A 12,105-nucleotide genomic window follows, 5' to 3' on the forward strand; every position below is an offset into this window, starting at 1 on the left:
ACAGTCATTTGGTCCATGGTTCATATAAAAACATCGATTGTAGCTCCTGAAACAAAGAACTTAACTCCTGCAGCTCTCATCAACTACACTTTTCCGCATTAATCGCGTTTCTTAATAAATTCCGCCTGAATGGTTTTAACGTGTCTTCACGTGTGGTAATACATCAGCGAAAAATACTTGTTGTCAAACAGCACATCACCAATATCTGTGACAACAGTGCTGTTTGTCCACTCATCCGCCACCTGCCCAGCTTTATTAGTCGATTCAGCATTTCATAATGAAAGTTTCATTGTTTGTTTGTGTGGCAGGCCATGGTGAAACGGATGGCTCTATGCAGGGGAAGACTGTGTTCATACCTTAAACCCTCCCTATACAAAGAGCAGTAATTGCACTTATTTGCAGTTTGAGGTGTCCTGTCAACAGCTCTCAGACTCTTTTATAGCGCTGACCTGTGGGGTAAATTCTCTCTGAGCTTCAGGGGATTTTTTTTGTTGCTCTGCCGCGATTGGCCAGCGAATCTGAGTCTACCACACTTTGTTTGATTTGTGAATACATCAGCGGTGTCGGCGTAATAACGGACATAGCAGAGCACTGTTTTATAAGTGAGAAGTGAGTTGTCATTCAAACAGCAACCTGTTGTTAACTGTGGGTGGACATGTTGCCCTCTGAAGTGTTTTCCAGTTTATTTAATCAAATCAAACCAGAAGTCAGTCAGAACACGTCTCTCACCCCTCTGCTCTCGTCTCTGTCTCCCTCCTCCAGATGGAGTCTCCGGTCTCCACCCCTGCTCCTCCTCCTCTCCACCTCCTCGCTCCCGTCGCCAACAGCGACATCTCGTCTCCCTGCGAGCAGATCATGGTTCGCACGCGCTCAGTAGCGGTGAACACTGCGGACGCTGCGCTGGCAACCGAGCCGGAGTGCCTGGGACCCTGTGAGCCAGGCACCAGCGTCAACCTGGAGGGCATCGTGTGGCAGGAGACTGAGGACGGTGAGATTAACAGTCTAAAGACTAAAACCCATCCTGAGGCTAACCCGGGATAAATCACATGGATTTTGGAACAAAGTCTGTCTGTGTTTCTATTATATTTACAGCTATGAAACAGTTAATAAGCTAAGAGTGGAAGTCCCAGATCCACGAGTATGTGATCAGTTCACAGACTTCAATCCTCATTTGAGGTCTGCTGAACTGAACTCTTGGCTAATAATTGAATACTGTTTAAAATTGTGTTGGTAATGTAGACTCCAGCCCATTCAGGCCAAATTATTTTTTTTAGTTTTAAATATTATTTGGAACACAACAGGTAGTTACATGAGCAACCAAGTGTACCTGTAGTGTGTGTGTGTGTGTGTTTGGTGTATATGTATGTATGTACACACACACACACGCTTGTGCACGCTGAGCCACCTGTGGCAGGTGTTGGAGAGATAAAGTGGAGGTGACAGACCTCGGCTCTCTCTGACAGGAAGCTGTTCACACATCAGCTGCACACTGAGCTGTTTCTGCTGCTGGACACTTTGATCTGCTCCTGTTAGTGGAAAGTTCTGCTAAAATACTCAGTTTCTCTCTGCAATCAGTCTCACTCTTACTGAATCACTGATGTGACTCGACCTCAGAAACCTGCTGCGTGCGATGTTAGTATGAAACCATTCAACATCTGCTTCGCGGCAGGGAGGGACATCTCATCTCACGTCTCGCATGTTTCCTGCTGCAGTAACACGTTCTGTGGGTTTCAGTTACCGAATGTGTTTGTTCAGTAAACGTACATGTTTAGTTTAACTGTCTGTGTGTGTGTTTGTCTCCAGGCATGCTGGTTGTGAACGTCACCTGGAGGAACAAGACGTACGTTGGAACCCTGCTGGACTGCACAAGACATGACTGGGCCCCTCCAAGGTACACGCACACTGAATTAACTTACATATATGTACATAAAAAGTAATGCATACATAAAGCAGACAGCAGAATAGACCAACATAGTGAAATGGACAATCAGGATGACAAAATTATAAATAGATTGTAAACATATATGACATATGACATCCACATATTGGATTATGGACAGCAGGTCTTTATGCAGCTCTACATAATGTGCAAATAATTATCCATGACTGAAAAAGCAGACAGCAAAAAAGAGGTGAATGAACTGCAAAGCACGTGCCTTATTCCAACAACTATATTATATATTTAGTCCATCTTGCGATGTATAAATCATTTCTCAATCTCATGAATCTCTTTGATAATTTCAAGCCACTTATCTTCTGTAGGTGGATCGGCCTGTAACCATTTACGAGTGATTGCTTTTTTTTTTTGCTGCTGCAGTAAATATTTTCAGGAGGTATCTGTCATTTCCTATTATTCCTTCTGGCAGATCACCCGAACAAAGTGACTCAATGTCAAGGGGATCTGCAGCCCAAGAATATGCTGTGTGATTCTCCAGATATTTTCCCCAAATATTTGTATCTTTGGACAGGTTTGAAATGACCACCAGTATACGCCTGTTCAGTTAATAATGTACGCGAGGGTCTGTTGTAAGATAATCCAGTGAAATAAATGCCTACAAATCAAAGTACCTAATTGCATTGATACCAAAGCTGTAAATCCAATATTGCCATAAAACTGTTTGCTCATGGTTTTACAACATTGCCTGGTTGGGCTTAATGGCACCAAAAGTATTTAAGGCTAGCTACCTTAGTTTCAGATACCTTTTGTGCAGGTGAAGAAAGGTGGCTCGGTTCAGGGTGTCTGAATGAACTAAACCAGGTTTGTTGCTAACTAACTTTGTGTGTGTTTTCAGGTTCTGTGAGTCTCCCACCAGTGACGTGGAAATGCGGAGCGGTCGTGGTCGGGGAAAGAGGATGCGTCCCAGCAGCAACACGCCGTTGAATGACAACAGCAACTCCTCAGACAACAAAGGCAGCGGCAGCAGCAAGACACGTGGCGCTGCTGCAAACAGCAAAGGTCGGAGGGGCAGCCAGACGGCCGGTGGCGCCGAGGACGCCAAGGCCAGCCCATCCTCCGCCAAGAGGAAGACCAAACCTGCCTCTGACATGGAGCCCACCTCCAGCTCAGAGGACACCAAGGCTTCAAAGAGAATGAGAACCAACTCTACTGGCGCTGCACTCCCCCTTCCTGGAGGCAAATCGGACCCCCTCCCCCTCCACAGATGGACCGGACCTGCCCCTCCCCTGTACTTATCGACTGCCCTCACCCCAACTGCAACAAGAAGTACAAGCACATTAACGGGCTGAAGTACCACCAGGCTCGAGCCCATAACGACCACGACGTCCGATTGGACCAGGATGGAGACAGTGAATATGGGGATGACCCCGCCCTCCACCCGGACCCCGCCTCCTGCAATGGTGCCGCCATCTCCCCCGCCCGCTCCACTACACCGAAAGGACGGGTCTTTGACGCCCCGTCCCCCTCACCCGGGAAGCTGACATCAAAGGGGAAGAAGAAGGCAGGCGAGGCTGAGCCTGAGGTGACGGATGGCGGCGAGGAGGGGGCGTGTTTGACAGACGAGGCCAGCAACGACGGGATGGACGACAGAAAGGCCAAGAAGATGGCAGCCGGGGGCAAGCCTGATAAACTGACCCAGAAAGGCTTGAAGCCGGCCCGCCCTGTGGCCCCTGCTGCCCCTGCTGCCCCGTCACCATACTCCCTGCAGGCGTCTTCCCCTGCTCTGGGATCAGTGGTACAGTCCATCCCCAAGAGCCCCCAGCTGAAGAACATCCAACCTAAACCCCCTCCACTGGCTGACCCTGCCTCCAGCCCCACCCTCGCCAAGGACAAGAAGAAGAAGGACAAGAAGAAGAGGGAGGGAGTGAAGGAGGGTGACAGTCCGAAGGCGATGGGTAAGGGGGGGAGGCCAGAGGAGGGGAAGAGCCCGTACTCGGAGGCGAATGATGCTTTGCTCAACGGCTCCTCAGAAGCTCACCAGAGCCGGCTGGCCAGCATCAAGGCTGAGGCCGACAAGGTGTACAGCTTCTCGGACAACGCGCCCAGCCCCTCCATCGGCGTGGCCAGCCGGATGGAGGCCGGCCTCGCGCCCCCTCTTCACCTCAACCAAAATGGAGCCGACAATGCATCTGTCAAAACCAGCAGCCCCGCCTACTCTGATATCTCTGACGCCGGGGAGGATGGAGAGGGAAAGGCGGAGGGGGTGAAGGTCAAAACTGAACCTGACCAGGGGCCTCGTGAAGGGGCCAAGAAGGCACTGTTCCCCCCTCAGGCTCCCAGTAAGGAATCACCGTACTACCCCACCTACGACTCTTACTACTCTCCCAGCTACCCCAACCCCAGCCCGGGAGCAGCACCTGCAGTGCCGCCTCATGTGGAAGGAGCTCAGGTGAAGGTGAAGAAGGAGGAGGAGCAGCCAGAGGTGGGGGAGGAGGGTAAAGTGAAGGTGGAGCCTCAGGAGGAGAGGAAGGCAGAGCCAGGGCCTCAGCAGCCGTCAGTCATCCAGCAGCGCTCCAACATGTACACCCAGCCTCTCTACTACAACCAATACTACGTCCCCCCCTACTCCTACTCCACCGACCAAGCCTACCATGCTCACCTGCTGGCCTCTAGCCCCGCCTACCGCCAGCAGTACGAGGAGAGGCAGCGGCAGGCCGACAAGAAGGCAGAGAGCAAAGAGCGGGAGGCTTGTGGGAAAGAGGAGTGGAAGCAGAAAGCCTCGGTGCCCCCCACCCTGTCCAGAGCCCCCAGCCTCACCGACCTGGGCACTAAGGGGGGACTGAACCCGACCAAGCCCAAAGAGCCCCCACCAGCTTCGGAACAGGCCAAGTCGGTCATCATGGCGAAGGGAGAGGACCAAAAGGCCCCCACCAGCCAGCCTGAGGGGCTGAAGATGAAGCTGAGTGAAGCAGGACATCATGGGAAAGAGGAGGCCAAGCCAGGGGTGGAGTCTGGGAGGCCAGCAGGTGTAGAGCCTGCCATGTGGTACAGACAGGTAACTGCATTTTTACCCAGAATGCCCACAGCATCCAGCTGTGTCCTGTTCTGGATGTGCTCCGGCTCAGTCGCGGTTCTGTCACGGTTTCAATGTCCTCAGGAAACGTTTCAGTATCAGAGCGTCTGCGCTTCAGCAGCCACATTTTTAACAGTTTAGAGTTGTTTTGCTCACATTTTTTGTGTTTTCTAAGCATTTTGAAAACACGTTTGCAGCTCATATAGACGTGATTACAGATTCTTTGTGGCTGTACTTTACTATGACGACCCGGGCTCCAGAGTAACTTTTTTCACCACCGTCCCGGAACCGTCCTGAAAAACAATTTTAACCGTCCGGATGTGAAAGTAAACCGTCCTAAAATCAAAATGTTGCTTCTTTACTTTGTTAGTATCATCTATAGTTGTTAGTGGCATAATGAAGACACCATTAAAATGTTGAGGAAATAAATAATTATATGTATTTTGCTCAATTCAAAGAAATAGGTTTAAAACACAACCTGAAAAATTATCTGTAAACTGTCACAAACAGAATTAAAAAAAAATTAAATAGGACACACTTTACACACAGCTGCAGCGTTTACGTCACCACGACCACATTGAACTGATGAATGTCATTCAGGCTTCATAAAATCATATTGTGAAATCTACCATGGCTTTTGCCCTGTAGGCCGACATTGTTGCTGCCGCTGGCTGACAGATTACACTCCATTTGAACAGTTTTCCCGGCCCTCGCCGTTAAGCGGCGCACTGAAATGGAGCGGACCCAGTGTTTAGCTCCACTGGCTGTTAGCTCTATTAGCTCCGCCGGACTCTGCTAACTAGCTCTCCTCCTGCCGATTTCAACATGGATTTGTTGTTCATAATGTAGCATTATCAGGGGAAAAATAATATACTATACAGCCAGGGTAGCGCCTGGCTAAAGTTAGCTAGCTAGTAGCAAGCAGCTGGCTAGACTGTTTCAGTCAAATGATGTGCTCCATCTGTAACCAGCTCGAGGTCCTGCCAGCAAACCCTCTGTGACTGAGGGGACAGATGGGCCGGTACCGCGGGAACATTTCCGAATCATCATATTTTTCGTAGGTCTCGCCAGTGATAGTAACTATAGTAACAGCATCAGAAGACGCGCTCTGCTGTAGTCAGAACTCAGTTCAGTTTGTCATTTGCTAAGCGATAGTTATACATACATACATACAAAAATCCTTTTTGTCCCGGGGAAGATCTCTGTTCGTCCCAAGCAAATTTTCTATCGACGACGGGACGCCGTTAGTCTCGAGCCCTGATGACGACCTTATGCTGCTTTCTGTGATCACTTATTTAAAATGTCAGTGCAGCCCATCTCACAGCACAGCTGTCGCCATTAGCCTGTGTTTTAGTTTATTCTGTCAGACAGTGTTGTGATCGTAAAATATCATGATCACAAAATGTTTTCCTCAGCTGCAGCAGCTTGGGAAAGACTGCTGGTCCAACATGTAGTTGGGGATGTTATTACCCAGATTAAGCTAATGAATCTCTTATCGAACCTTTTATCTCTCTGCAGTCTTATTTTTTTATTCGCAAAGATCAATAGAAAACATTCAGGTAGCAGCTTCTCATTTTTATCCGACTGTCGCTGGTTAAACTAACAGACACCAGCGGCAGCACGTTAGTTCAGCTGTAGCTAATTAACGTTAATTCAGTAAAGTTTGTGTGTTCTCTGGTTAATGTGCTCTCTGCAGCTGCTGTCTGTATTCACACAAAGATTGTTTGTGAGTGAAAAGACACGACACTCTGTAACATTAATGTACAACCGCCAGTGGACCATGTATTTTTTGTAGTTCTACAGAGAAATTAAATTGTAGTTCTACAGAGAAATTATGGTCTGATCACCTCAGGTCCCTTTAACAATCTCCCAGTTAAACTTTGATTCATCACACAACACTTCTTAGTTGTGAATCAGGAGCTTCAGTGTTTTGCAGTCAGTAGCTGCAGAGTTCATTCAGTGTGTCAGATACATTTAATCAACATTTCGTATGTTCTGCTGCTCGGCTCATTTTCAGGTCGTCAGCATTAAAAACTGCCGTGTTTCTGCTTCTCAGGTAACAAAAGGTGAGTTTGAGTTATTTTAGCCTGTAGTTGACATGATGAGCGGTAAACCTAATAAGATTCAGTAAGGGATTTGAAAGGATTTGGTAAGTAATTCAATACTGGATTTGAATTCAATAAAAATAAAACAGACACTGAATGTAAATAATAACTATATGGTGAATTTATCTGCATTAAAACACCTCAACAGTGATCACAGAGAGCAGCAGACTGAGACTGTCTCCCTCCCCGTCTCGCTTCGCTGCCTCTCTCCCATTCATTTTCTGTCAGTTGCCAATAAATATAGTCATTTATATACATTCACAAGTGAATTTCAGGCTTCAGAGACTCAAGCTGCTCTGGGCCCGTTTCACCAAATTTACAACATGCAAGCTGCTGCTTGCAACATCAGATCATTTTTTCTCGTGTTCATTTTGGCATGTTTATCTAATCAAAATAAAGAACATACTTGCGACCCGTGCGTTAGCACGCAAGAGGACTGTGGGTCTCACAAATGCATCTCCAATTTGCGAGTGACAATCATTTGTGAAACGAGACACTGGCTCCGTTTGCGATCTGCGAGTAAACCTAGAAACGAGTCGTCAGTGAGACGCTCTGCTCACGGAGGCGGCGGACATTACCTCACCAGCTAGAATGGAAGCCGACTGTCTCCAGCAGATGTTACACAGCTGGATCCAGAGGACATTGGCTGTTATTGTGTTAAAAGATCTTCTTCAGATATCACCACTGTCAGCTGTCTTTACTAACATTTCTTCTTCTCTGCAGGAGCCGGACTCGCGCTTGTGGCCATACGTCTACCCCAACAAATACTCAGAGGCTCCTAAGCCGCAGGAGGAGGACAGGTGGAAGGACGACAGGGAGAGAGAGCGCGACAGGAAAGGGAAGGAGGAAAGGCTGCGGCCGAAGGAGAGCCTCCAGAAAGAGGAGGTGAAGGAAGGGGTGGAGGGCAGGACTCAGCTGCCTCCAGAGGAGCACCGGGGGGGAGGGAAGGAGGCACGTCCCCCCCACATGCAGTTCACTTCCCCCCTGGCCCAGCATCAGAGCTACATGCCCTACATGCACGGACCTTATGCCTACAGCCATGGCTACGAGCCCAGCCACCCCGGCTACAGAGGCATGCCCTCCGTCATGATGCAGAACTACCCTGGTAAGACGAAGAGGCATCTGGAGGTGTCTTGATGATTAAAATAGCCTTTATTTTATCCAGCGAGAGTCCAGGAACACAGGATCAGTGTCGACATCAGTCGGCTGACAGGAAAATAAATAATAATAAACTTTATTTATAAAGCACTTTTCAAAATCAAAATGACAAAGTGCTTTACATGGTTGAATCAGGGTTAAAACATTTCAGGACTGAGGCAAATACAAGTAAATGAAATTAAATAAAACATAAAATACAACACTCAGCAATAAATATAAATTACTAATAATAAAACATATATGTTGGCAATAAAACGGAGTACTATAATAATAATAATAAAAGGCATTTTTGAAAATATACGTTTTGAGAAGTGATTTTAAAAGAAGTCACTGATTCAGCAGCCTCAGATCCTCGAGCAGGGAGTTCAGAGCCGAGGGGCCCTGACTGCAAAAGCCTGATCACCTTTAGTCCTGAACCAGGACTGAGGAACAGCCAGCAGAGCCCTGCCCGAGGACCTGAGGCTGCGCCCTGGTTTACAGGGGAGCAGCAGTTCAGCAATGTAGCTAGGAGCTGAACCATGAAGCGTTTTAAAGGTGATCAGTAAAATCTTAAAATCAATTCTAAAACTAACTGGTAACCAGTGAAGAGAAGCTAAAACAGGTCTGATATGGTCGTGTCTTCTAGTGCTTGTTTAATGCCGAGTGGCAGCGTTTTGTACCACCTGAAGGGCGAGATGGCTTTTTGGCTCAAACCAGAATCCAATGAATGACAATAATCTAACCGAGAAGAAATAAAAGCATGAATGACCTTCTCAAGATCAGGTCGAGAGAGAACAAATATGATCTTTGAGATGCACCTTAATTGATAAAAACATGATCGAACAACATTTGTACTTTACTTTTCAAATGAAAGTTCACTGTCAAATATCACACCCAGGTTTCTGGCTGCGGGTTTGACATTTAAAGACGGGGATCCAAGATGTTTCTGTACAATCGCGATGGACTTTTGGGGACAGAAGAGAATTATTTCAGATTTATTTTCATTTAGCTGGAGAAGGTTTTGGGACATCCAGCACTTAATTTCTGACGGACAGGATAGAAGATGATTAAAACTGCCATCACTGGTTTTTAATGGGACATAAATGTGTGTGTCATCTGCATAACAATGGTACTGGATTTTGTGTTTAGTTATGATCTGTCCCAGTGGCAGCATCTATATGCAGAACAACAAGGGGAAATATGCCTATTTGCTTTCTTTTTGAGAGTGGGATGTTCAGATTGACTTGGTTAGCTTAGCTTAGCATAAAGACTGGAGGCAGCTAGCCTGGTAATGTGGGTAATGTAGCTAATGTCTTATAGTGTAAGGATGATTGAAATGTCATTTTACGGTAAGTGTTGTAATATAGGGCCCCTATAATTATTAAATGATGGGGAAAAGGGTTATCTAAAGCTAGCTAGCCGTATCCTCAGATTAGTCACCTAAATCTATAGCTAATGTATAGCTACATGTTGCTAAATGAATTCTTTACTTTATCACGAAAGAGTCATCACTTGATGTGACTGAGTCTGAGTCTCACTCCACTCGACCATGAAATGTGCAGGTTAACGAACTGGGAACCGCTGCAATGGAAGGGGGGGAGGGGGAGGGCGCCATCTAGTGGCTGGATGATCAGACCCAATTCTAAATGCATCCCAGCAAGCCTTTAGAACAGGACACAAAAACAGCGTAACACAAAACTACAGACTCCGCAGATGACAGCAATATTATATGAACATAATGTTTGTCATAATCAGAGTGTTAAAGGGTCAGATGAGCAGCTGTAGATGCTTTGGCAGCTCTGGTTCAGACATGTCTGTGTCCTCAGGCTCATACCTGCCGGCCGGTTACTCCTTCCCCTCGTACGGAGGGAAGCTGACGGCAGGGGAGGAGGGGGAGAAGCCCTCAAGGTCCAGTCCCACGGTGAAGCCGCCAGGTGAGGCCAAAGCTCTGGACCTGCTGCAGCAGCACGCCAGCCAATACAAGAGCAAATCCCCGTCCATCCAAGACAACAAGACCCCGCACGACCGCGAGAGGGAGCGAGAGAGAGACCGGGAGAGAGAGGGCGACCGGCCGCGATCCTCACCGTCCCAACGCATGCTGCCTCCCCATCATCACCTGGGATACTCGCTGCTGTCGGGACAGTACGACCTGTCCTACGCCTCAGGTGAGACTCCACCCATTAACACCTCAAGAACAGCTGCTGCAGCTGAGTTTGATTGCAGAAAATGTAGGGCTGCCACTAACGACGTTTTTCTATCGATTAATCTATCGAGTATTTTGCGATTAATTTTCCTCCAAAAATTCAAACTGACCATTTAATTTGAGTTCATTCTGTATGTCATTGTATAATGCAGCACAAAACAAAATGTAAACAAAGGTTAACGTATTAAAGTGCAAAACTGTAGGTTTAAACTGGCAACTCCAACATGATAAAAATGTACCATCAACGTAAAAATAAGCCCAGATTCTCCCTCAAACGTTTTCTCAAACACTTCAGTGGAATTTCTAAGGTAGCAGGCAGACGGCTTTATGGCTTTATATTAAACAGCTACAAGGACAAAAGATATTAAAAAAACTCTCCTTAGACAACACTATGGTTTCAGAAGCGCAGTCTGTCGTCACGCCGGCGACCAGACGGGTCAAACGGCTCCACGGTCAGTAAACCAGTTCGTGGACCAGACTATGGTACTCTCCCAGTTGTGTCCTCGCCCGGAGGGAGCGCCGGTACGAGAAAGCCGGTGAATCAGAGTAATAAAACGTTCACGTTATTTTCTGATGAAAAAACGATGCATCGGTTTAAAATATTGATGTTGAAAAACACTGGATCCTACATTTCCCACAACGCAACTCCCCGCCTCCCCGTTTGTAGTCTCAGGATTCGCTCCATTTGGCCGTGCTGCTTGTTGCGTAGCAGCGAGGGAAACCCAGTTCAGTCGAGTGCAGGCGGCACGTGAGGCGGCAGGTATCAAACCGTTAGCAACCGATAATCAAACCGCAGCAGGTTGAAGGTACTGTAGTCGACTCTAAATGAAGTGTTGACTGAAGCTTTTTATAAGGAGTCCGCCGCTACGCGCCCCGTTAACTTGCCGCCCCGCGCCGTCGATTCAAGTCGGCATGAGCTGGTCTCATTTTGGAGCGCACCCTCAGAGATGACCCTGATGACATCACGCTGACTCTCCACGACTGAGCTTCATATGTGAAGAGTTTCTTTCGTATTAGTTTTGTCTTAAAATCATTTCAAGATCATATTTTAAAGCGTCTGAGAAGCTTGTTTCTATGGGAACCAGGTGGCTTTGACCTTGTATTGACCTCCATGATATGTAAAGTCTCCTTACCGGTGTGAGTCACGTGGTCCGCCATGTTGGTTCTGTCTGATGATTGGCTCTCTCTCACAGGCCTCTCCTCCTCAGCCATCGTCGCCAGTCAGCAGGCGTCCGCCCCGTCCATGTACCCCCCCGCACGGAGGTGAGAACGGTAAGACACACTCACCTTTTTATTACGTCTTTTATATTCTTACCATTGTATATACCTGTGAAACAAACGGAACGTCTTCACTTTGGCTAAAATATCTGAAGCAGTCAGATTGGTTTTCACACACACTTCCTGGTCTTCTGCTGGACGCTGGAGTGAATTTATTCCACTGTCTCAGTCTGCAGCACCACCTTGTGGTCAAACATCGGCACCGCCACTCTTTCCTGAAGGACCACAAGAAATGTGGTGGAAATGTTTCCCCTGCTGCACGTTTAGTCTACATCAGTGTTGTTTGTGACTCCAACGGGTTGAAACCTGAGCCCTCAGAGGTCAAAGGTCAGTGCGACAGTTGTTCTTATTGTTGCAGCGGAGCTCTAGTGTTAAACTTGTCGTTAACGTGCGCACGTTAATGTCTTCAGCG

At 47.4% G+C, this 12,105-nt stretch overlaps 1 protein-coding gene across 1 annotated transcript in view; it reads left to right on the top strand.

The window, feature by feature from the left end:
- znf609a (zinc finger protein 609a) overlaps positions 1 to 12,105 on the top strand; it is a 58,346-nt gene that overhangs the window by 44,506 nt on the left and 1,735 nt on the right. The window contains 7 exon segments of the mRNA XM_044192000.1: positions 763 to 988; positions 1,804 to 1,891; positions 2,793 to 3,156; positions 3,159 to 4,952; positions 7,799 to 8,180; positions 10,039 to 10,377; positions 11,609 to 11,687. Of these exon segments, the coding sequence (XP_044047935.1) occupies positions 763 to 988; positions 1,804 to 1,891; positions 2,793 to 3,156; positions 3,159 to 4,952; positions 7,799 to 8,180; positions 10,039 to 10,377; positions 11,609 to 11,682 (3,267 nt within the window). The 3' untranslated portion in view covers positions 11,683 to 11,687.

Source organism: Siniperca chuatsi, linkage group LG4, assembly GCF_020085105.1.
Source record: "Siniperca chuatsi isolate FFG_IHB_CAS linkage group LG4, ASM2008510v1, whole genome shotgun sequence".
Taxonomy (NCBI): Eukaryota; Metazoa; Chordata; class Actinopteri; order Centrarchiformes; family Sinipercidae; genus Siniperca; species Siniperca chuatsi.